Raw genomic sequence first — 26,679 nt, forward strand, 5'->3', positions numbered from 1 at the left:
GGCGGATGGGGGCGGAGGCAGGTCAACTTGGGCTGCTTGAGCCAATGGCGCGGGAGCGGCCTTCCTGCCACCATGGCAACGGCGGCCGTTCTCAGGGGGACCAGGCACCCATTGGGTAGAATCTTTCGAGAAGGCTCGAGAAGAAGGAAGCGGAAGTGGCACGTGGAGGGGCCGGTGGAGGCGCCGGTGAGTAAATGCCGCAGATTCTGGAAAGTTCTCATCAGTGAGATACATAAAGCTGAGGAATTGGGACCTCCCCTTTTGGGTCGGTAGATCGGCGCCGGCGCTGGTGTGCGAGCCGCGGCGGGGTGAGGCCGGCAGTCAGCCCGAGCTGCGGAGCGAGCCGCGGAGCCCAGGGTTAATCCTTTGCCACCGCCGCCGTCTCCCGGGGAAGCCGAGACGCCTGACAGGCCGACTCTCCGCGAGTCCGTCCTAGTGGCAGCGGAGCGGCCGGACCCCGCGGGCTAAGCCGCGCGCTACCGGGACAGGAAGCGGCGGCCGGAGGAGCAGGCGGCGGCCGGGGAAGCAGACCCAGACCCGAGGCGGAGGCGGACCGCGAGCCGGCCATGTCGGTGGTGGGGCTGGACGTAGGCTCGCAGAGCTGCTACATCGCGGTGGCCCGGGCCGGGGGCATCGAGACCATCGCCAACGAGTTCAGCGACCGGTGCACCCCGTAAGTGGCAGTCTATGGGGGTCCGGGGGGCAGGCTCTGGGGCCCGGGAGCGTGGGGACCCCAGGCTCGCGAGCCGGCTACGGAACGCCGCGGCGAGCGAAGACGGTGTGGGGAGCCGCGACCCGGCCGGGAGGGACCTTTCCCAAAAAGAGGGGTGTGGGGCTTGCCGCCCCAAAGTGGAGCGGGGGTGTCCTGGGGATGCCCGGGGACGAGGAGTGTCCGAGAGTCGAGTCTCCCGGGGTCGTCACTTTGGGCGGGCTTCCTACTGGGAGCCGGGCTGAGGCAAAGTCCGGGACTCGCTCCCTTTTCTTGGCCAGCTGCAGCCTGCGCCTTCCGTGGCCGCCCCCGGCCCTCCACCCGGCTTCTCTGAGCTGGCTGAGCCGCCTCCACCTTGTACCCCCCTCCGCGCATATCTTTGCGCGCCGCGGAGCCGGGGCTGGCGAGCTTTTTTTCCCCGCATTGTGAATCTCGAAATGAACTGGAAGCTTCTAGAGCCTCTGTCGGGCTGCTTGTCCGGTGAGCTGGCGGACTGTTGTTAGCAACCACGGAATCGCTTCTGTGGAAGATTAATCCATCTCTTCTTACCCAGTCTCTTGGCTTCTAACGTTGTTGTACTTGGTTCCCGGGATCATTTTCGGAAGATGCAGATCACCTTTTTTTTTTTTTTTTTTTTTGCCTACTGTATGAGAGCCATTCATGACGAATCCTAAACCATATTTTTATTTATTTTGGACAATTTACCAAAAAGAGACAATAAAAATTACATAGTTTTGTGCTAGAACGCCCTAAGAGGATGGATGTTGTCGCTGCTTTAAACGTTAAATTCTACAGCAGCATGGAGTGGGCAATGGGCAACCTTTTAAAAAGCAACTTTTTAGGGTGGTTATTTTCTAAAGAGAGAATGTGTGTGTATATATAAAAATATACCCGCGTGGGGTGTGTGTGTGTGTATGTATGTATAAATGTACATATATATAAAAATATGCGTTGCATGTACATCGATGAAAACTACTTTCTCAAGGAAATTACTGTAGGTATTCTTTTTTTTTTCAAATGCCCTAAGACCAAGCTGTAAAGTAAAAGTGAAACGTTGAAACCCAAAGGCAGAATGGGCTGATAAAATTACTTGTGTGCAGCTGAATGTTCATGAAAGTTAATGGAAAATCAGAAAATAAAGTATTTGTCAATGTTAGTAACATTGGGAAGACAGTTCTCCCAAGCAACCCATAGGATGACCTCTTTGCAGCTTTAAGTTTTCTTTCGCTGTGCTAAAGGCTCTGTAATTGGAATTTAGTAAGAAAGAAAAGAGTATTAAAGTTTGCATGACTAGGTGGGGTTTGCATCTGTTGTTTCTTACATCCAATGAAAGAAAGTATTCAGAGGAGAGTAGGAAAAAAATTGTGTTATGTGGATATAGAGAAGACTGTGTAAAACTAAAGACAACAGGTATGGCTCTGAAAAACGTAAACTGAGGGCAGTGTTGGAGTTCCTCTTAATTTGCTTGTTAAACTATATGGCCAACTCAATTGCTTTGGCCACTCTTAATTTCTATTTAGTACAATTAGTTTGATTCTCCTCTTGGAAAAATGAGAAGATCCATTCTGCAAGTGTATAGGTACTCTAAGCTTAGTATGATACTCTGTTTTTGGACAGTTTCTTAAAGGTCCTCTGCTTGGACACTTCCATTTTAGGATGCTATTTAGCACCTGCTCAGATACTGTAGTTTCAAGGTGTTTGTGTTACAGCAAATTTAAACTTTATTTAGCCTGGTATTTAATGCTGTCAGTATATTCCCATTTTGCTCATCTCATTTACGGTTACTCCTACTTGCCTAGGAGTACATTTGGATTAGTAATCTGGAATTAACTCACTCTAATCCAAAACCTAATTCACTTCTTCCTCAGAAGACTTTTCTTGAGCTTGTCTCTGCTCTGTGTTACTGTGTATTCCATTTTTCAGTGCTGAGAAGACTGTCTCACAGTTACAAATCACTTTTCATTTCTTCAAAGTAGATTTAGTGTAAGTGATTATTCCCTCCTCAGTGTTTATATTCCATTCTGCTGTGGTACGTTTTCTACATCATTTTTACTGGGCTTTCTCAAGTACAGTCTTCCAGATAAGAACCTCATTTGTGCTCTTTAAACTCCAGAGATATAACTTAGATATTCGCTTGCTTGAGTTTACATAAAAACTTTTGATTCCTAAAGATGCAGATGGTATATTAGAATAAAAATAGAAATGACAATGATATTTAGATTTGTACAGAATTGATGACTCTGTACAAATCTAAATATTTAGAAAGGTAGAGTTACATCGTATTTTACTTTAAGAAGATAGAGTTTACGTCACTTTTTGTTTTTGAGACAGAGTCTCACTCTGTTGCCCAGGCTAGAGTGCTGTGGCGTCAGCCTGGCTCACAGCAACCTCAAACTCCGGGGCTCAAGTGATCCTCCTGCCTCAGCCTCTCAAGTAACTGGGACTACAGGCATGCACCACTATGTCTGGCTAATTTTTCCTATATATTTTTAGTTGACCAATTAATTTCTTTCTATTCTGAGTAGAGACAGGGTCTTGCTCTTGCTCAGGCTGGTTTCGAACTCCTGACCTTAAACGATCTGCCCCCCTTGGCCTCCCAGAGTGCTAGGATTACAGGCGTGTGTAGTCGTGTGTGGGGTCAAGTTAATACATACCCTTTAATTATTGAAAACATTTTCAGAATTAATATTCACTTCCTAATAATTAGGGACCTGGAGGATTACCCTTGAGACATTTGGTATGGTAGGACTGCCACCTAGATTGGGTTCTCAGAGCAGCAGTTAAGTGGAAGCCCCCTTTGAGTATGTGACAAAGGCTATAGACTCCAAAATTGTGCTACACTTGTCCACTTCCAGCTTGAGTAGGAAATTTATAGAAGGATTTCCTTCCTGTCAGTTTAAAATGTCTACATTTATGCATTTTAACATTTTTGAAACATTCTGTGTATTTTCTAGATCGGTTATATCATTTGGATCAAAAAATAGAACAATTGGAGTTGCAGCCAAAAATCAGGTATGTTCTTCAAGAGAATTCTGATCACTTTTTAAGGAGGAGATTGTAAAAGGAAAATCTCAAGAGACATACAAAAGTATGAAGTTTCTAACCTCATCTGGGTTTTAAAAATGTAATTTGAGTATTCTTTTTTTTTTTTCTACCCATCGTGTCTTACTGAATTTTGAGTATTCTTTATGAACCTTCATCATGACTTTTTCCCTTTTGTTCCCTCTCTTTTGTTTTATTAAAAAGATCTACTTTAACTTTCTAATTTGGCAATCTTAAATTTTAGTGTCTTCGCTACCTTTTAACTTATTTACATTTTTAAAATTATGAAAAAGACACTTTTCATTTGTGTATTTTCATTTGAAGCTTCTCATGACACTCATTTAAGAGTTAAAACATTTCTTTAATAGAAGGAACTTCTTAGAAGTTCTGTGTTTAAAAGCATTTTCAGGTTACTTAGTAATTAGGCAGGACTTTTTGTCCAGATTTGTGCTGTGTAATATGGTAGCCATTGCTACATTGAGCACTTGAAATGTGGCTGGTCTGAATCAAAATGTGAAGTATAAAATATAAGTGAGGCTTTGAATATCAGTAATGAAATCAAAAAGCAAAGTACTGTATCATCAAGTTTTTTGTATTATACTGAAATGATAATTTTTTAGATATATTGGCTAAATAAATTATTAAAATTAACCTATTACTAGTTTTTAATGTGACTACTAGAAAATTTGCATATGTAGTTCCCATTTGTGGCTCACATTGTAATTCTCTTGAAGAGTACTGGTCTAGACCCTTGGAGATGCTGAGGGAAAAAGTTAAAAAAAAAAAAAGATACTTTTTGAGAGGCTTTAAGAAAGAGAATAAATGCATGTTTATAAATACAGAAAATAGTATTGCTAAAAAAGAAACAAAATCGTAAACCTTGGAATATATTGTAATACTACTTTGTGGATAATTAGGTTGGAAGAGATACATGACAAAAGGGGTAAAAAGGAAAAAAGAGAAATAGTTGCACTCAAAATAACATGCTCAAAGGAGCATGTTAGGGAGTTAGTGGAGTTACAGTCCCCTAAAGTAAAGGGACTTTAGTGGAGTTACAGTCCCCTAAATGTGCCCATTCAGGATACTGTTGCATCTTTGTGGCTATGTGAGGAGAATCAGTGGAGGCTCAAATCTGGCCAGTAGACATGCTTCATCACAGTTTTAGAATTACAAGGATATTTAATATAAAAACTTGCTCGAGTTCTGTATGTCAGATTTAAAAAGTATATGAAATAAACTGTTGTGGTATTTTCAACTTTTTAATTTTAGAAGTCTTCAGTCTTCATTATTTTATTATTTTAGACAAGGCTCCTACTAATACCTTTAAGTGGAAGATGCTTTAAAGTGAAACTTTTTATTTTATTTTACTTTTTTGAGACAGAATCTCACTTTTTTTTTTTTTTTTTTTTGAGACAGAGTCTCACTTTTGTTGCCCAGGCTAGAGTGAGTGCCGTGGCGTCAGCCTAGCTCACAGCAACCTCAAACTCCTGGGCTCAACCTCAAACTCCTGAGGCAGGAGGATCAAGCGATCCTCCTGCCTCAGCCTCCTGAGTTGATTGGGACTACAGGCATATGCCACCATGCCCAGCTAATTTTTTATTATATACTTTTTATATATATTTTAGATATATATTTTTATATATATAGTTTTAGTTGTCCAGCTAATTTCTTTCTATTTTTTTAGTAGAGACGGGATCTTGCTCTTGCTCAGGCTGGTCTTGAACTCCTGGAGCTCAAACAATCCTCCCGCCTCAGCCTCCCACAGTGCTAGGATGATAGGCATGAACCACTGCACTGGGTCTCCCTTCTAGTTTTCTTGAATTTCAAACCAAGCATTTCTCCTTAATCTAATGTATTTACCTGAGAGATGACTGTCCACTTTTAATACATAGGTTGCTAAAGATAGCTGAGCAAGAGTTTTGAGTATGCCCTTATTTAATAAACGTGCACAAATTGTGTAAGATAGTATAGGTTCACTGTCTTGTATTTCAAAATCATGGCTCCCAAATAATCAAAACATGCACATTCAGTTGAAAAATTAGGAAGTTTGTAGTATTGCCTCTTTTACCTTTTTAGCATTCCATTGCTACTAGGGAAAGTAGCAATATATATGTTTTCTGGCACAAAATGTTTATTCTGACCTTTTAGCAATTTATTAGACTATAGAAATTGACTCTAAAAGATTCTGTTCATTTATTCATTTGGTATTAAATTTTACAAGTTTGGCTGGGGGGTGGAGGGAGGCGGATAAGTAAGGAATAAATGAAGTGTTAACAGTTCTTGGGGGTTTGTCCACATCTTTAGTGATAGTGTCACTATCTTTAAGTTTTATCTTATAGATTTTAAAGTCTGGTCACACTGTTGACTCTTGTTCTCTTCTCTCTCACTGCTTACCTTCTGGCATTTTCTATAGAAGAAGGAAATTATAAATCTGTACATTGATGCTAAACTTCAGTGAAATTAATGAGCCCCAGGGATAGTTAAATGCGTCCATTTGGGTTGGTTTGCGTTGTGAAATGGCTATTTATAAAATTGCTTTAACGTACTGGTAGGTGGTGAAATTAGAGAAAAATTTTGAATCTCAAACTTCTTTTGCAGCAAATAACTCATGCAAACAATACGGTGTCTAACTTCAAGAGATTTCATGGCCGAGCATTTAGTGACCCCTTCATTCAAAAGGAGAAGGAAAACTTAAGTTACGATTTGGTTCCATTGAAAAATGGTGGAGTTGGAGTAAAGGTAATATAATTGAGCAACCTGAAGTTTCTTAATAGGAGACTGTTTAATTTATCTATAGAGAAAACTACTAGCTTATTACATATTTAACTCAAATTTCTTAATTGGACAAGTAGTCTTTTTGTTTCTTTTTCATCCAGCTCCTTTTAAAGTATAATGGATACATGCTAAATTATCTTAGGAAGTGATTCAAATAGTATATACTGCTATAACTTGTGTTTCTTCTAACTCCTTGGCAATTGTAAAATTTAGGTTTATTTGTTGTTTTAAAAAAAATCTACATTGTGTTCATGTAATCAAACATGATATATGAAGCCTATTTCAAGACAGCCCAATTGTAATTGTTTGAAGAGCCATAGTGTAATACAACCAGAATCTTTTTTTAAACTTGCAGAGACATTTTTGTCTTGTGTTCAACACATAATAATATTTATCCCAGTGATTCATCTCAAGTTAGAGTAAAAATTTACTACCTTCTATGTAGTAAACTACATAGTAGGACTTTGGATGGGGGGAAATCTGCCCTAGCTTTTATCCCTCCTGTTCATCTGTAGGTAAAAGTTCTTTCTTTTTTCCCTTTCTTTTCCTTTCCTCTTTCTCTTCTTTTTCCTCCCTTTGTTCTTTCCAGAACAACTGTAACAGTAAAGATTTTGTGGAAGAGAATATGTGCTAATATTTTGAAGTTAATATTAGCATGTAGTTTAATACTACAATGTTTCAAATGTTTTTTCTTTAATATAGGTAATGTACATGGATGAAGAACATCTGTTTAGTGTGGAGCAGATAACAGCCATGTTGTTGACTAAGCTAAAGGAAACTGCTGAAAACAACCTCAAGAAACCAGTAACAGATTGTGTTATTTCAGTAAGTATAATTCATCAAGCCAGTGTGTTTTATTTTAATTTGCCTTCTTTATATTACTTTTAAATAGCAAATGTGGGGAAGCTGTTCTTTTACTAGAGATCAAAATTCTTCTGGACCATATTAACATGGTTTTCCAGAGCACTTCGAAGTAGGTTTAAGTGGTATTTTTAGCCAGAAGCTGCAAAAGTTCTTGATTGGAGGTGTAAATCAGAATTTTCTGTGGGACTTTTTTGAAAAAACAGACTGGTAGCATCTGTGGGTATTCTAATGCAATTAGTTGCTATACTATCAGACAACTGGTGGGAGCTTTTTCACAGGTGAAAGAGTACTGACAAGCTCACTAACTTCAGGGGACAGTTGCTAGTTATATTTCAAGGAATATTTGAAATGGACAAGTTATCTTTTATTTTATCAAGTTATTTGAAATGGACAAGTTGTCCAATATTTGAAATGGACAAGACACCAAAAAGGTAGTTATGAATTCTCTCCCAAATGTCCCGGGTCACTTTTGATCTCCTGTAGGTCATGTTCTTCTACTTAACTACAGCATGGTCTCTGCATTATAGAGGGAACAGTATGGCCTGCCCAGAGGAGTCAAAAAGAGACCTTCATGACAGCATATCCTAGAGTATGAGAGAATAGGGGTAGAAAGGCTAAAATTTCTCCTTTTGCCCTTGTAAGAAGTGTTCTACCAAAGGAATATCAGGCTGTGGCTTAGAAAAATAATCTCTGGAAAAATTAAAGAGTTAAGTCATAAGTCAGTGGTTTCTCTTCTCTCCTTTTTGTTTTGACACTTTTTTTTCCTTTTAAGCTAATAACAAAAACTGGTGAAAGGGATATTCTGATTTGAAAGGTGAGCAGAGACCCACCTTTGCTCTTGCCCCATCTCTCTCAAGCATCTGCAAGTACTTCAGAAGAAAATTTGAATAATCCAGTGTACTAAATTTTTTAGGTACTTTACATCTAAAGGATTATATGAAATGTGATGTTAGATACTTTTTTCCTGAAGAGTATCCTAGTTAAAATGTTGCCCTAGAAGGTAGTCAGAAGAACTACAGCTAGGGCAGGTGGGAAGGGGGAGGGGGGCGGGTATATACATACATAATGAGTGAGATATGCACCATTTGGGGATGGTCATGATGGAGACTCAGACTTGTGGGGGGAGGGGGGGGAAATGGGCATTTATTGAAACCTTAAAATCTGTACCCCCATAATATGCCGAAATAAAAAAAAAAAAAAAGAACTACAGCTAGAAGAGTGCAGGTCAGGGCTGTAAGAAACTTCAGTCCTTGAGCTGTTTTTGCTCTTAGGAAAATCAAAGTATATTTGTAATCTTAACAGGTTTTCTGAGTTAAAAAGTACTCCATCATGTATTAATGCTTGAACTCAGGGAATAGCAGAACAGAAGAGTAGTGGCATATGTTAGAATTAGCTCTGTATTATCTTTAAGTTCCTTTAATCTTTATCTGTATTTTCATTATATTTAACATTAAATTTTGGGTTAGCATTGTGATTTTCTAATGTTGGCAGAAATTTATGACTAGTTTGGAAGCAGTGTTTCATCCACTTAAACTTTTCTGTTAGATTTAAGTAACTTTGAATATGTCTTATGAAAATCCTGGTTAATTTTTATTTCTGGTTAAAATTTGGTTATGGGTAAATATTACTTTGATACTATAATCTAGGATAATCTTTTCAGAAGTGATTACTGTTTCTGAAAGTTGAGGAACTTGTTAGAAACTGAGTCTGTAGTTACCTGTTTTGGAACTTGGCTAGGCACCTACTTAGCTGGACTTTGAGAATTTATTATAAGTGGTTTGTGAGGAATTTGTAAATATTTTTTGTGTTCTGGGTAGGTAAATTAAAATTTTTCTTTCTTCTTTGTAGGTTCCCTCCTTCTTCACAGATGCCGAGAGGCGATCCGTATTAGATGCTGCACAGATTGTTGGTCTAAACTGTTTAAGACTTATGAATGACATGACAGCTGGTAAGGAAAAAGTGTTTGTGTAGAAATGAATATACTTTCAAAACTAGACTTAAGGTACTCTGAGTGTTAGTACTTTCATGTAGATGTGGAATCACAGCTATTATAAAACATGAGTTTGATTTGAAAGTAAAAAATTCTGCTTCTTGACCTGGCACAGTGGCTCATGCCTATAATCCTAGCACTCTGGGAGACCGAGGTGGGCAGATTGCTTGAGGTCAGGAGTTCAAAACCAGCCTGAGAGCAAGAGCGAGACCCTGTCTCTACTATAAATAGAAAGAAATTAATTGGCCAAATAATATATAAAAATTAGCCAGGCATGGTGGTACATGCCTGTAGTCCCAGCTACTCAGGAGGCTGAGGCAGGAGGATGCTTGAGCCCAGGAGTTTGAGGTTGCTGTGAGCTAGGCTAATGCCATGGCACTCGCTCTAGCCTGGGCAACAAATCGAGTGAGACTCTGCCTCAAAAAAAAAAACTCTGCTTCTTAAAATACTTATATTTTATAAGAAATTAGTGCTTTATTAAACTTTGCTTTCATTAGAAAACTCTTATATAATTTTTAATCCTTTGAATTAGGTGGGTTGGGTGGAACTTTTTATTTCTGTACATTAACTTTTCTAGTTAAGAAACAAGTTTTCCCAAAATCTTAGAGTTTGGTTTTCACAGTTACCTCGCTACAAGTACCTGACTTAACTATTTTTTTTTTTTCCTCGTATTTTCTGAACTGTACTTAGGAGATGATCATTCATCAAATATTTAAGCCTGTACTATTTGAACACACTGAGCTAGGTATTATGGATACAGTGGTGAGCAGAGAGCAGTCATTGTTCTTTCCTCCCAGGGCTTTTATCAGTTTATTACTCAGATACAAAAAGGAAAAAAAGTTTTTATGATTTTTTTTCTTAGCTTATTTCTGATAGGTTTTTGAAAAACTTAAGTATTGATAAAGACATGTTCTTAGGTATACATGTTGAGAAATACAGTAGTTTCAAAGTTGAAGAAAACACATACTCTTTAAGATAAATCAGTTGTTTACCTCCAATTAAAAAAAATTGATAGGAACTGCAGTTGCTGTAGTTGTGTATTAAATTTTTAATTTTTTTGGATAAGCAGTCTCTTAGCAGGTTGTGGGTAAAATGTAAGTATTGCATAATGAGTCTGATATTGTTTGTGACGTGGTTACAGTTCATTTTATTCATATCATGTATGTTTTGTCTGATACATCTCTCCATATACTGAAAAGTGATTAAGCACTGTTCTAAAATTAGAGAATAATTGATTCCAAGAATATCAGTCTGAAGTCAGGTATAAAGGGGATGTGTTCACCTTTGTTTCAAATATAGTCAAGTTTCCTGCATGTGTTGATTATATGTAACGATGAAATTCATAAGAAAGTATGAACCGAAGAATTGAAACATACTTATTTTTTGTAGTTGCTTTGAATTATGGAATTTATAAACAGGATCTTCCAAGCCTGGATGAGAAACCTCGGATAGTGGTTTTTGTTGATATGGGACATGCAGCCTTTCAAGTGTCAGCTTGTGCTTTTAACAAGGGAAAATTGAAGGTAAAGTGATACATTGGAACTAAGTGACCAAAACATGTTAAAACTGTCATATAGGCCGGGCGCAGTGGCTCACGCCTATAATACTAGCACTCTGGGAGGCCAAGGTGGGCGGATTGCTCGAGGTCAGGAGTTCAAAACCAGCCTGAGCAAGAGCAAGACCCCTTCTCTACTATAAATAGAAAGAAATTAATTGGCCAACTGATATATATATAAAAAATTAGCCGGGCATGGTGGCGCATGCCTGTAGTCCCAGCTACTCAGGAGGCTGAGGCAGTAGGATCGCTTGAGCCCAGGAGTTTGAGGTTGCTGTGAAGTGAACTAGGCTGATGCCACAGCACTCACTCTAGCCTGGACAACAAAGCAAGACTCTGTCTCAAAAAAAAACCAAAACTGTCATATATTTACTTTAAGCTACTGAGCCTCCACAATGCTTGTTCTTCTTGGTAATAAATGCTATTTTAGGTAAAGACTTTTAATGAGAATTGTTGCTAGGGTTGGTTTCTGTAAAGATGATGTAGTTATCTTAGCATACTTAGGTTGTCTTGCTTAGGAAAATAAATGATTTTTTTAATTATCTTCTATGTAGTCATTAAAAGTAAAAAAAAAATATTAGATTTAGCATTACATTTGAATTTTGTAGTTAAATTTCTCTTGACTTGGATTTCATGTTATGATATAAATGCAAGTCTTGAGCCTCTTAGTTTTCAGTTGTTTGAGTAGTAATATTTGAAATGTTACTTGCCAATATGATTGAAAATAACCAGATTATTTGTTGTTTTAACTAAATTAGGTACTGGGAACAGCTTTTGATCCTTTCTTAGGAGGAAAAAACTTTGATGAAAAATTAGTGGAATATTTTTGTGCAGAATTTAAAACAAAATACAAGTTGGATGCAAAATCCAAGATACGAGCACTCCTTCGTCTGTATCAGGAGTGTGAAAAACTGAAAAAGCTAATGAGCTCTAATAGCACGGACATACCACTGAACATTGAATGCTTCATGAATGACAAAGATGTTTCAGGAAGGATGAACAGGTGTGTCTCGAATTCTGCAGATTGTAGATGGAACTTTTTCCTGAAATTGTAGCCTTGGGTATTGTGAGCCTTGGCCTTCGTTTCAGGGTTGTGTGCCACATGGCCCCATGGCTGGAGAGACTGTTGTTTATCACCAGTAGCTCTAGGGGCACTTTGCAAAGAGAGTTTTTTTAAAAAATATCTTCACTAAGAGTAGCCTCATGATGAAATCTTTTTGGTATTTTTCATTTTTTAGTATTTCTGGGCCAGTAATTGAATAACAGTTTCATAGAGATATTATGAAGTGAATAGAAATAACTTTTGAAAGTAATGGGAACCAGATTGCATGAAACATTTAGAAGATAAAATGGCAATCTTAAAAATATAAAAGTGATATCTTCCAATACTACCAGTAGAACTTATTTTCTTCCCCATGGCCTTTCTTGCACCTGTTTTGTATGTATGTGTGCAACAAAAGTTGTGTATTGTATGTATACATACACACAACTTTTTGTAACAAAGTACAAATTATATGTAGTTAAACTTGGCCCATGTGGGATCCAGGAATTGGCAGGGAATGAAATTCATTGGGTTGCAAGATTCATTATTTAAAAAGTAGGACAGGATTGGTCTTACAACTTTTCTAACAATTTATAAAGTGTTTTGCTTACTTGCTAAGGTCACAATTTGAAGAACTCTGTGCTGAACTTCTGCAGAAGATAGAAGTACCCCTTCATTCATTGATGGAACAAACTCAGCTCAAAGTAGAAGATGTGAGTGCCGTTGAGATAGTTGGAGGTGCTACACGAATTCCAGCCGTGAAAGAAAGAATTGCCAAATTCTTTGGAAAAGATATTAGCACGACACTCAATGCAGATGAAGCAGTAGCCAGAGGATGTGCATTACAGGTACTTTTTCAGTCATGATTTTACTTGATGCATATACCTTAAATAGTTTCCATTTTATGTCATCATGGTGGGTTAATAAAATAAACAGAGCCCTGTGCCTAATTAGATAGCAAAGGAAGTTATTTTTAAATAAACCCCAGAAGGCTGTGGGGAGACAAGGGTGTTCAAATCTGGAAGATCCAGTAAATTTAGATGAAAAGAACTATTGAGCTAGTTTTTCTCAAACTGGGGATCAGAAACAGTTGTGATTCTGAGGGGAATCACAGAAAACTCAGCTGAAGCACTATAATTAGCTTGTATGGTGGTGACGGTTGTTACAAAGCACATAGGAGGAGGGAATTTAGAATGGTAATCTTGTATAATAAGGAACTGATTTGCAGGAGTTTTTGGAGTTAAAGAGTATTAATTAACAAATGGTTTTAGAAAACAGGTAACCCTCTCTTACCCCCAAATTGATTTTTAATCTGATTATCAAATAAAAAGACAGCCCAAAAGCATGAAGTTAATTTGGTGAAGCAAAAGCACCAAATGTTTAAGTTATTGGTTAAAAAAAACAAAAATAGTTTTAACTAAAATTTAAAGTTAGTATGTTTGAGTATTGATCTACTTAGCAGTTTTTTAAACAAGATTCTGTAGATAAAGGTATTTATTTAGACTTATTATCCTTTTATGCCTATAAAAGGAAGAATATGTAGACACTGATTATTGATATTCCCCATTGTATTATCATAATACATCATGTTTTATGGGGTTTTTGTTCTTGCTTTTTCCCTCATAATTAAATATGCCTCCTTAACTAACTCTCAAATGTTGGAAGTTTATAATTTCTTTAGAAGTAGAACTAATTTTGGCTTTTTTTTTTTTTTTTTTTTTTGAGACCAAGTCTCGCTCTGTTGCCTGAGGTAGAGTGCCATGGCATTAACCTTGCTCACAGCAACCTCAAACTCCAGGGCTCAAGCGATCCTACTGCCTTAGCCTGCAAAGTAGCTGGAACTATAGGCATGTACCACCATGCCTACCTAGTGTGTATATATATATGTGTGTATATATATATATTTTTTTTTTTTTTTTTGAGACAGAGTCTCACTCTGTTGCCCAGGCTAGAGTGAGTGCTGTGGCGTCAGCCTAGCTCACAGCAACCTCAAACTCCTGGGCTCAAGCAATCCTTCTGCCTCAGCCCTCCCGAGTAGCTGGGACTACAGGCATGTGCCCCCATGCCCGGCTAATTGTTTCTCTATATATTTGTTGGCCAATTAATTTCTTTCTATTTATAGTAGAGACGGGGTCTCGCTCTTGCTCAGGCTGGTTTTGAACTCCTGACCTCGAGCAATCTGCCCGCCTTGGCCTCCCAGAGTGTTAGGATTACAGGTGTGAGCCACCGTGCCCGGTCTCCAGCTAATTTCTTTTTTTTTTTTTTTTTTTTAGTAGAGACGGGGTCTCGTTCTTGCTCAGGGTGGTGTTGAATTCATGAGCTCAAATGATCTGCCTACCTCGGGCTCCTAGAGTGCTAGGATTACAGACGTGAGCCACCATGCCCAGCCTAATATTGACTTTTTTGAAGGATCCTATACTAAACTCCTGAATTGACTTTTCCCCCCTGGTTTGGTCCTTTCAGTATAATCAGTTAGTTGTTGTTATGTGCCCTGTGTAAATATGAATCTTTATCTGTTGGGTATTTTCTTTCCACAATTTGAATTCATTATTGCTTTCTTCATTTACAAAATTACTTAAAATATGAACATCTTGAGTTTTACTCTTTTCAGTTTCTTAGACATTTGGAAAGTGATGTGGACAGAGCTCTTTTTCAATATATATATATATAAATACTCAAAAGTGATATAGCTTATAACTGAAATTGCTATGAACAAGGCATTCTGGAAAGAACAGTGTTTTTTCCTAAGCCCCTGTGAAACTTTGGTTTAATTGTCATGCTCCTAAGATTTGTTGTATCATTTGTCTTTGTGTGATTGGCATAGCATTTAGGCAATGAATAAATTCTTTATGCTTAAGATGATGTATTATGTTAACAGTTTTTGAATTTGAGTTTGAAAACGAAAAACTTGTCCACCCATCAGAATTGAGTTTTATATTAAAAGATGAGTGGAAACCATTCAAACCTCATGATAATTTTTTTATTTTTTTTAATTTTAAGTGTGCAATCCTTTCTCCGGCATTTAAAGTTAGAGAATTTTCCGTCACAGATGCAGTTCCTTTTCCAATATCTCTGGTCTGGAACCATGATTCAGAAGATACTGAAGGGTAGGTAGCAGAAAATAATGTTCACGTACCATATTTTAACATAAAGAAGAAAAATTAACAAATGACTTTTATAGTAGTTACTAATCTCCCTGAAATCTTTCAATAAGAAATCTAAAATATTTCCCTCATTTTGGTATTATAAATGGTGAGATAGAATTGATAAAGATTTTAGAGTGTTTGTGTATGTAGCACAGTAGGCATTAATACTTGATCTGCTGAATGCCTTTTTCTTTTCCTCTAGAGTTCATGAAGTGTTTAGTCGAAACCATCCTGCTCCTTTCTCCAAAGTTCTCACCTTCTTGAGAAGGGGGCCTTTTGAGTTAGAAGCTTTCTATTCTGATCCTCAAGGAGTTCCATACCCAGAAGCAAAAATAGGTAAGCGATTGATTATAATTGTATATATTCTGCTCTTCGAGTTTAAACATGTGGCTTGTAATTCAGTGTACAAACTTAAAAAGATTTCTTATCCTTAGCAATGTTGACGGGACCATAATTCCATGTGGAGACATTTTCTATTTAAAATGATGATGATAGAGAAATAGTTTCATTTTATTAATGAATAAACTAGACTATAGAGATGAAATAACTTCAAGCATATATATATATTTAGGAACAATTTATAGTGTTTTCTTTAAATATTAACCTTTCCTCTAAGTGAAATCTTATTTTCAGGCTGTTACTTTTATTTTAAAACCTGTGTCAGAGACCATTGTGAAACTACTTATCAAATGTACCATTGTATTAAAATGTTTTCTAGAGGTGCATCTTTTTGGTACATTTTTTGGGGGAGATACTTGACATACTCCATCTACTTTTACCACTAGTAACTGTCTCTTAAACAGACCATGGGTAAAATTTGCTAATATTTCTAGGTCTTTCAGGATTTACCCTTGTTCCACAGCTTTTCATAAAGAAATTGCTTGAAGGAGTCCAGCCTGGTTGGTTTTCTTCCTTACTACTGTTCTGACCCAGAGTTGCAGTGTTCTTGTTTTGTTTTTAAAACAGTCTTCATGAATTTATTGTTAGGAAAATAATTTGAGAAATCATTGCATGTAGACTATAAGATTTTGATAGGCTGGATTCCACACATTAATTTTCCATTGTATAGAAGATAAAATCTTAAGCTCTTTTGCATGGCATCTAATTTTTCGTGTTTCACTGAAACTGAAAACCTTGTCCATATGAGCCATCCTACATGCCACTCTCCCATGACTTGTCTTGGATACTCTAGAATAAATGCTGTTTATATAAATGGATCTCTTGGCAATTATTTCCTAAACTGGTGATTTGACAATTAAGGTGTATTCTGTCAGTTTTCAATGACCTGGTAATTAAGTCTGTGTAACTTTCTGTGTGTTAGTATAGACAGCACTTTAAATACAAGGCAGTTAAATCTCATTTAGACCTTTGCACGTAATAGGTTCAAAATACTTTTTATTTAGTGGTCTCTGGAATAACAATATTATTGATGGGGAGATAGCTTACATTTAGAACTTGGTTCTGTAGTAAGTGCTCACTATACTGTACTCAATCCTCAGAAGTATAGATAGATTAGGTAGTTAGTAGCCAGTCACACAGCCAGGATTCAAGCCTAGACAGTCTGGATTAAAGTCTGCACTTTTAATCATTACTCAATAATGTTCTGGAACTACTGTATTACACATACTAATTTCAGTGATTGATATAGGTTTTGGCTCATCTTTACTGTTTAAAATGTAGCAAAAATGTTTTGATTATTTAATCAAGAGAACATTCCTTAAAAAAACTATAGGATTAGAATTCAGCATGTCCTTGATATATCATTGCCTTACGCTGGGTAACAGATTCTTCACATCTAGTTTGTGCTCACCCATTTGAAGAAATAGTGTAGAAGAAGGAAAGGACCACTTTTTATTGGTGTCTTACAATGTCTGCCTCTAATGTTAAATAAAACAGTTATAACAATGTCGTTGCCTTTGAAAGTTTTTATGACATACTAAGACTAATCCTAAGTATTGAAAGTATAATGTATACTTAGAAATATATGTTAAGAGGTTATGTTTGTAGTATATATTAAAGGACTTTAGTAGAGAGTGGGAAGAAAATTTTAGAATAGCGGTGGTTTCAAGCTTTATTTTTTTAGCGTTTGTTTTTCTTATCTGTCTCCTTTATAGAGATTTAGATTCAATTCTGAAATTGTCAGTTTCTTTTTGTTCTAGGCCGTTTCGTAGTTCAGAATGTTTCTGCACAGAAAGACGGAGAAAAATCTAGGGTGAAAGTTAAAGTGCGAGTCAACACCCATGGCATCTTCACCATCTCTACAGCATCCATGGTGGAAAAGGTCCCAACTGAGGAGAATGAAGTGTCTTCTGTTGAAGCAGATATGGAATGTCTGAATCAGAGACCACCAGAAAATTCAGACACTGATGTAAGTTTGTGGACAAACCTTTGTGTATGAATATAGAATAGACTTAATTCTAAGATATAGTTGAAGGGGAGGGAAGAGTTACAATAAGTGTTTTTCTTCATAATTAATTTTCACCAGAATTTTGGGTAATGGTCGTAATAGCACTTGCCAATTAATGGTAATATACATCCTAGAATTCATTGAATTGTGATTAAATTCTACATAACTTAATTGGAAGTGACTAGTATATATGACAATTTAATGTATAGATGTAGATAATGTTTCATTGGGTCTTGCTATGTTGCTGAGGCTGAGCCTCCACTTCTGGCCTTTTTTTGTTTTTTAAAGACAGACCACATATCGAGAAGTCAAATGTTGACTGATACTTTAAAAGAAAAAGACTTACAAAAACTGTCATTTCTGAAATATTTACCAGTATTAAAAGGTTTTTTTCATTGTATGGGAAAATTGGCTTTGGTATTTCAGAACTTGTTTTTATTCATGTGGTTTTCTATATTGTAAGAGGAAGGAAGAGAAGTATATAGTATAAGAGTTATTTTCATCATCTTAATTTAGACTTCCATTGGCATGAGTGCTAGTTTTACATGGTCAACAGAATTTTGGAAGCTAAAAGGGTATTACAGCAATTACAGTTCATTTCTGGAGAATAATCAGAAATAGTTTAAGAGGCAGGAAGAGTATACTGTTTCAGTTAAGATGTGAGAAGGTATGGTATCCAGTGGTCACTGTTAACCATTCTAGAACATTTAAGGAACATTAACATTCTGAATCTTAGTTTTATTCTCATCTAGAAAAACTCTTCAGTATAATGAGTTAAATAACCAGTGCCATATATTTTCTTAATCTCTTAGTACCTTTTGGGTATCAGGCATGCCTTCCTTTTAAGTACTTGAATGTTGCCTTAGAATCTTGAAGCTTTGAAAGAAAAATATGAGAGATTTCAGGGTGGGTAGAAGGTAGTTAACTTTAGAGTATTTATGGCTTCTCCCAAAGATAGGAAAAGATCATAGCAAACACTGATTTATTGGTTATTGAGGGCTACTAAAAAAGAAAATTAAAAAAATCTCAGGGTTCATTTTTCTTCTTTTTCTTTACCAAATTTTTAACTAGGATTGTTAACATACAGCATTTATTCTTTATCCTGAGATCTTTCAAGGTGTAAACAGCTGGATCATGAAAAGAAATTGGGGACAGAATCTTAGGTATCTATAAGCTGAAGTGATGAACCCTGAATAACTGATGGTTGGCTATTTTGTTACTGTTCAGTAAACTAAAATGGTGAGATACGTCAAGATGTATGGTGGCTGCTGGTGAAATAAGGTTTCAGAAGCTTGTTTCTGGGAAAGAGGCCTGGAGTAGTAACCTATTTCCGGTGCTTTGAGAGTTAATATCTGTATGAGGTTAGATGACAGTTTCTTAAAGGAGAGTTCTTGATTGTCACCACATCAATCAAATATTTACTTGTGTTATTTAACTATATTAACTGCTGTCATTCAAAGAACTACTTACAGGTTTAGAATTTTTAAGAAGTTTTCAAGTATTTTGTGTTCATTTTGTTTTTATCTAGTACCTTTTCTCCCCACCTGTTAAGATTTCAGAAATTGAGTGTACTGTCTTTGGTGCCCTATAACTTTTTAAATTTATACAAGTACACCTGCTTTCTACATCCTTTGTGCCTGGGCTTTCATTTCAGAAAAATGTCCAGCAAGACAACAGTGAAGCTGGAACACAGCCCCAGGTACAAACTGATGGTCAACAAACCTCACAGTCTCCCCCTTCACCTGAACTTACCTCAGAAGAAAACAAAAACCCAGATGCTGACAAAGTGAGTGACTCTTCTAGTTCATTCCATTAGACAATGTTGCAACATGTAATCATTAATGATATCATTCCATCTGCAGTTTCAAGAGCAAACACCAAGTGATTTCATTCTATGTAGGAGTTTTTCTATAAATTTTCTATGTATTTTTCAACTAAAACCATTTTGAGGTACTCAATTTCAGCTAAGGGAAGTGAATGTCCTGCTTTAGACCTGAAGGCTTCTCTTGATTAACTGCCACTCCAAGTAACAAGAGACTAATGCATAGCATTTGTTGTCTTTCAAAAGGGCAGAGGTATCTGATAATCAGAGGTGGAAATAGATACATCCCAGTGCTATGTGATTAGTTTTCACTTGAACCAATCAGATGATAAATACATGGGCTATAGGAGTCTAGTAAACTTTTTTCTCCTCTCAAGTCATCTGTCACATTTAAGTAAATTAGTTATGATGGTCTGGTAATAACTAGATTGCATTTCAAAACAATTATTCTTTTGCTCTGCTTCCACAGTAGGTATTGGAAGCTAAATTAAATGGTGGTGGTGTGTCCCTTGAAAAATGTCAATTTAGAATCAAATCTTAAATCATGGTCAGATGGCTATTGAGATGTTTTCATTGTTACTTCAGATCACTATATGCTTTGTAGAACTTTGTTCTCTGCAAGTTACATGTGAATTACTTACCTGTTGTTGGTAGCTTGGTTTCTCTCATTCTGAGGATAGAGTTATTTGCCCTCAGGCAAATTAGAGAATTGTTCATTGGGGTCAAAATAGATTTTACACTAGGTGAAAGTTTCCAGTTTTAAATTTCCCCATCCCCCGATTGATCTTGTGGGGCTCCCATTATGAGTTATAGGTCCTGACTCTAGTTCCAAAAGCCACTTTCTCTTTTTTCTAGTTAAGTTATGATGGTGATTATTTGGAAGAATAGCTGCCTAATTTCAACATCACTCTCCCCTTGACTTAGGGTGAGCATTAACTGACTTGTGGTGATAGTCTTAATACTTATCTAGAACATGGCAATGGGTAGAATCTCATACTCTTTAGTTGTAGGTAGGACCACTAGTCTCCGCCTCTTTGAAGCATTGTCACACACCCTTTCAGGGAGGGTTCCTCATCCATTCCGTGTTGGAATGTCATTTTGTGATACTGGTTTTGTCAATAGTTGGTTTAATTTTGTACTGTCAGATAGTTTTATTTTGACTTAACTGCCATGCATGTACTGTCATCCATTTGTTCCTGAATATCTGTTGCACTGCTGTGTCTTCGTTAGGTAGGTGTATGTTTCATTTGATTCGTTTTTCTTTCTTGTGGATCATGCCCTCAGAGCATGCATAATGTATTGGAGAATTCTTATGTTCAGTAGAAGGAAGAAGATATAGGGAGGACTGCAGGTTGGCTGCCTAGTTCTTCCACAGTGATACAACTTTTACAGCACATGTTAGATGTGTGACTTCTAAGGAACACTGAAATAAGTCTAGTAAACATGTGATCCAGTTCCATCTCTATAATTTTAGGCAAGTCATTGAACTTCTTTCTAGTCCCAGATTCTTTGATAAAGTGCCTAAAATCTTAACATCCTTAACTCCCCAAATTTATCCTATGGCAGTGATTGTTGTGCCTAATGGTCTAGTCTCTTCCAATTTTACCATCTTAGCCCATCAGGAGGGTACATGTTTCACACCTTGATTGTTATCTGATCTATCCTACAACTGAGTCTCCGCATTTGTGTTCTTTGTCATTTGTGCTAGCAGGAACCTGCAGAAATGGAAATACGTGGAAAAAGCTTGGAAAATTAAAAGCTTTGGAGAGTCCTACTTCTTTAGCCCTGTATTTACATGTTTTGAAAACCCTGCAATAAGCTATTAGCATTTGCTACATGATTCCATTTGGTACTTTAAGACTCTTTTAACTTTGCAAAGTTGCTTATGAGAAGAGGTACAACTCAAAGGCAGATAGTAGGAATAGTGTGTTTGTGTATATAATCTCCATGTTCAGTAAGGAAATTTTAAAAGGCACTCAGCATAGTGCTAATTGTAATTAAAGTTGGCATAATACTGGGATATAGGGCCTAAAATATATTATAGGAATTGAGTTGATCCTAACATGTTTAGCATTAGTCAAAGCCTATCTTAGGTGGCAGGTTCTAGAATCTATAATTTAAAAATTTGACTTCTGAGATTCACAAAAATGCTCAAAGGGATTAGAAAATAAAGACCTATGAAGAAAAACTTTAGCAGGAGAGAATAAGTTTAATGTGAGAAGAGGAAAATTATCCTGGTGAATTTCTGAAGGAAGTACAGCATATTTATTTATTTGTAGTCATAATTTAAAATGGGCAGTGAGAATTAGGTGATCTTAGATTCTAGCCACTTTCTGATTTTAGGGATTTTATTTTTGCTGAAGTCATCAGTAAGTATGATAGGGAAGTTTTTTATTTTACCAAGGATTATTTAAGAATTACCCCCATTTTTTTTTTTTCTATCCCCCTTTCCAAGGCAAATGAAAAAAAAGTTGACCAGCCTCCAGAAGCTAAAAAACCCAAAATAAAGGTGGTGAATGTTGAGCTACCTATTGAAGCCAACTTGGTCTGGCAGTTAGGGAAAGACCTACTTAACATGTATATTGAGACAGAGGTAAGTAAATATTTAAATATTTCTATTTTGGAATATTCAGTTGTTTGGCCCTATTACCCATATTTCTAATAGATAAATGGTTATAATTCTTACCCAAGTCCCTTTATATGGTTTTAAGGATAGAATGAAGCCAGAGCTAATGGATTTTTCAATTTAATTTTTTTTTACAAGTTGTATTGAATTTTGTTTTTATCCTTATTAGAGATGTCTATAGTGGTGTAACCGTTGTGCATTGGCCAGTACTCCAATATGAGACAATCCTTTAAATATCTACAGAAAAATAAAATTACATTTAGGTACTGAGTTGCTTAGTATTAAATTTAAAATGTGGAAGCTATATAATTTATTACATGATGTTAAATAAAAACACTTAAGAATAGGTATTTAGAAAATGAAGATCTCTGTAGGGTTTGTAGGAAGAGTTTTATGAGGTATAAATTGGAACCGTTAACACTAATTTGTTCTGTTGTGATCACTGATTTATTTTTAACATTGGAGTCTAATAGTTAAAATTTAGTTTGAGTTATTAGAAGACTGAAATAACTTCCTGTTTCTTGTCAGGGTAAGATGATAATGCAAGATAAATTGGAAAAAGAGAGAAATGATGCTAAAAATGCAGTGGAGGAATATGTGTATGAGTTCAGAGACAAGCTTTGTGGACCATATGAAAAATTTATATGTGAGCAGGTAAGTTTTAGAGCTCTGTTTTTATTCATGTTGTCTCATGTAAAGTGTTCAATATTAAATTTGACATTTAAACCTCTACTTGATTATGTAACTTGAACTTTTTGAAAACAGAAAACAAAGTCATGGAGAAAGAGACTCAACTAGTGGTGAGCAGTTTTATGGTAGTGTACCCCAATAGCCCTTTGACAGGTTCTCTCTTCTGGATGATAAAAACAAACATTTACTTAGAGTTTATGGCATCACAGTTATGGGAGCTACAAAGATAAATAAGAGAAAATCTTTACTTTCAAAGACCTCAAACTTTTTTTATGACATTGCTCCCTTGGTAGCTTTCTGTCATTGTTTTATCCCATAAGACTGTTTATTCAGTCATTCCAGAGCTTATCAAGCCCCATTATTCTCTTAGCCCTTTTCTTGACTCCCACTCAGTATGGGTCTGAGTAAATTTCAGAAGCACAACTGTGAAAGGTGGGATTTGGGGGGAAAATTGGCTAAATACAATCTAGGGTAGTTTGGGGATTTAATGCTGAAGTTACAGATCATTTAAACTGAAATTCAGAATCCATTTTAGTCCTAAGATCCTTGGGCTATCTTGTGATGTGGTTCAGTTCTTATCTCTGACCTGAAATTCCCTGGGTTTCTTATGGTTGGGATTCTAAAGTAGGGATGACCTAACCAGGCTAGATTTCCCAAAGCTAGAGTAGAAATACATACCTTAGATGAATTGGTTAGGAGTGATTTTTTTTTTTTTTCCTGTGTTCAGTGATTGGATTTTTCCACTTGTATAGCACCCCTTTTAGTATTTGATAGCTGTGGAAGTAATGAAGACCTAATTGTTCGGGGGAGTAGGAAAATAATTGCTCTTCTATAACCACATTTCAATGTATAGGTTGTCCAAAATTGGGCTTCTAAGATAATGGTATTACAGTATCGTAAGTCAATAGGAGCAGTTTTCCAAAATCTCCCAAATGTCACCATAACAAGATAGAGAAGCCAAAGAGTAACTGTCAGTTCCTCATGTAAAATTATTGTGTGAAGCTAATACATAGTAGAGCTTAATTACTCCTTGATATTTTTTAGTGAAGAGAATCCAGCTAATCAGAGTGCCTTCTTAGACAAGATTAGCTACCTAATGTTTAACACTTCTGAGAATGCCTTTTTGTTTTGTTGTGAAAACTTTTTAACTAAGATTGCTACTAATCTTGTCATTTCATATTAAGGATCATCAGAATTTTTTGAGACTCCTCACAGAGACTGAAAACTGGCTCTATGAAGAAGGAGAGGACCAAGCTAAACAAGCGTATGTGGATAAGTTGCAAGATCTAATGGTAGGTCTTTTTCTCCCCCTAAAAAGTGGCACCTGCATTTTAAACTATAGACTTTTAAAATTATGACAACTATTAATTTACTACATTTTATTTTAGAAAATTGGCACTCCAGTTAAAGTTCGGTTTCAAGAAGCCGAAGAACGGCCAAAGATGTTCGAAGAACTAGGACAGAGGCTACAGCACTATGCCAAGATAGCAGCTGACTTCAGAAATAAGGTAAGTCAGTGTTTTTGTACATAGTGAGGAGGTTTGCCTATATTTTAATGAGCTAACATTTAAGTTCAGGAATCTTCATCATGACTAAATAGCCTTTAGTGAAAAATGGCGGTATTTGAGACTAGAGGTAGATTTGAACTATGTGGAAAGTTGGGTCAAATTAGATGTGACTGTTCAATACTTAATTCTACAGAATGAGTGCTTTTTCTGTTCAGGATGAAAAATATAACCACATTGATGAGTCTGAAATGAAAAAGGTTGAGAAGTCTGTTAATGAAGTGATGGAGTGGATGAATAATGTCATGAATGCACAGGCTAAGAAGAGTCTCGATCAGGATCCAGTTGTACGTGCTCAGGAAATTAAAGCAAAAATCAAGGTGAATGTTACTGTCATGTTTACTGCTGGCTTCTCTTATGGACTTGAGTTGGAATCATTTGAACCTTAACAGCCATTTTTCCTCATCCTGACTGAGACCATTTTTTCTTAGTTTATTATTTTATCACAAAAGATAGAAGATTTCATAAGTTTCTGTTAATTTTTTATTTCTTTATTCAGTTCAACAAATATATTCGTTGAGCTCCTGTCATGTGCTAGCCATTGTTCTCAGGGTTAAACATTTAGTGTGGAAGTCTCTGCCCCTGTGGAACTCACATTCTAGTGGGAGAAAGACCAACAATAAACAAGTATGTCATGTATCAGATAGTGTTAGTGTTGTGGGGGAAAATAAAGTAGGGTAAAAAGGATTTAGGAAATTCTAGGCTGTGGAGTGGAGCCAGGTTGGTATTTATCAAGGAAGGCCTTGATGAATGTGTGAGACTTGAAAAGGAAGTTGGAAATGTTCTCTTTCTGGAATGATATTCAGACACAATGAAAGTCAAAGAAAAGGGGGCCTTTTAAGCTACTATCATTTTGAAACTATAAACATGAATTAGCTCTTTGCTCACAGTTTTCCTGATCTTGAAGTTATATAACTTCTGTGAACCATGTTCCTATTGTTGTGATTAAAGGGAGGGTACCTAGCAAGTCCCTTGACACATCCTAAAAGACTGTTCCCTTCTCATTTGGTCAGGCTTAAAGCTATGGTTTTGGGCAAGATGTTATGAGAAATTGGAATTCTTTGATGTATAATTGGAGTTGGTAGAAAAACATTGGGTCAGGTATGTGAGGAAGTTGAAAATGAATTAGATGGATCTGAGTTAATCTGATAACTTGTTTTCTTTAGGAATTGAACAACACTTGTGAACCTGTCGTAACACAACCCAAACCAAAAATTGAGTCACCCAAACTGGAAAGAACTCCAAATGGCCCAAATATTGATAGAAAGGAAGAAGATTTAGAAGGCAAAAATAATTTCGGTGCTGAACCTCCACATCAGAATGGTGAATGTTACCCTAACGAGAAGAATTCTGTTAATATGGACTTGGACTAGATAACATTAAATTGGCTTATTCCTTCAATTAATAAAATATTTTTGCCATAGTATGTGATTCTGACATAACATACTGAGACTATTTATATTTTCTTTTTTAAGGATGTTTAGAAATTTTGTGTATTATATGGAAAAAGAAAAAAGCTTAAGTCTGTAGTCTTTATGATCCTAAAAGGGAAAATTGCCTTGGTAACTTTCAGATTCCTGTGGAATTGTGAATTCATACTAAGCTTCTGTGCAGTCTTTAACCATTTGCATCACTGAGGATGAAATTGACTTTTGTCTTAGAGAAAAAAAAAAATACCGTACTGCTTGTTCAAGAGGGCTGTGATTAAAATCTTTAAGCATTTTGTTCCTGCCAAGGTAGTTTTCTTGCATTTTGCTCTCCATTTCAGCATGTGTGTGGGTATGGATGTTTATAAACAAGACTAAGTCTGATTTCATAAGGGCTTTCTAAAATCAGTTTTGTCCAATAGAATATGACTTTTTGCTTTGATGTTAAAAATTCAATGAGTAAAACAAAAGCTAGTGAAATGTGTTAGCAGCATGCAGAACAAAAACTTTAATCTCTCACCATACAGTACATTGTCATGTGAAGGTGTGAAATGAAAGAAATGTTGATCCTGTTGTAACTAATTGTGAAAACTTTTATGAGCTTTAAAATAAAGTTCATCTTATGGTGTCATTTCTAAACTGTTAGTTTTGTCACTACTTTAAAAAAAAGAGACTGGGGAGAAGAATGTGAATTATTGTAGTAGAAATGAAGTTAGTGTGAAAATCCAATTTTCCTTTTGCTGCTTTATACATGCTGTTTCTTAAGTGAAAATGACTTCCTCCTGACAGAAATGTAGCAAATCTTTATTACATTAAAACATTATTTAAATACTATGAAGTCAATAGAACTTACACTCCACCACCCAGAAAAAAAACAACAACATTTTGTTGCATTATCGTTCAAGCCTTTAGCTCGTAGTGGTGGGTCGTATCAGTGTCGGTGTGTATTATACAGTGTTGGCTGTTTTCTTAAAACTATATTATCAGGGAAATCTCTAAGTAATTGTAGTCAGGTGTTA

At 36.4% G+C, this 26,679-nt stretch overlaps 1 protein-coding gene across 2 annotated transcripts; it reads left to right on the forward strand.

Moving 5' to 3' along the window:
- The first annotated feature begins 263 nt into the window (after positions 1-263).
- On the forward strand, positions 264-26,299 carry HSPH1 (heat shock protein family H (Hsp110) member 1). Of its 2 annotated transcripts, XM_012746527.2 has the most exons (18): positions 264-673; positions 3,664-3,721; positions 6,350-6,490; positions 7,229-7,351; positions 9,239-9,338; positions 10,770-10,903; positions 11,694-11,938; positions 12,597-12,825; positions 14,978-15,084; positions 15,326-15,459; positions 17,283-17,491; positions 19,185-19,316; positions 21,808-21,945; positions 22,507-22,632; positions 23,853-23,960; positions 24,057-24,176; positions 24,392-24,553; positions 25,400-26,299. In XM_012746527.2, exons 1-18 carry the CDS (start codon positions 567-569, stop codon positions 25,604-25,606), a joined length of 2,580 nt encoding a protein of 859 aa, XP_012601981.1. In that variant the 5' UTR covers positions 264-566; the 3' UTR covers positions 25,607-26,299. The 2 variants fall into 2 exon arrangements, with proteins under 2 accessions (XP_012601981.1, XP_012601983.1); XM_012746529.2 differs by lacking the exon at positions 19,185-19,316.
- Positions 26,300-26,679: the final 380 nt, after the last annotated feature.

Source organism: Microcebus murinus, chromosome 13, assembly GCF_040939455.1.
Source record: "Microcebus murinus isolate Inina chromosome 13, M.murinus_Inina_mat1.0, whole genome shotgun sequence".
Lineage (NCBI taxonomy): Eukaryota > Metazoa > Chordata > Mammalia > Primates > Cheirogaleidae > Microcebus > Microcebus murinus.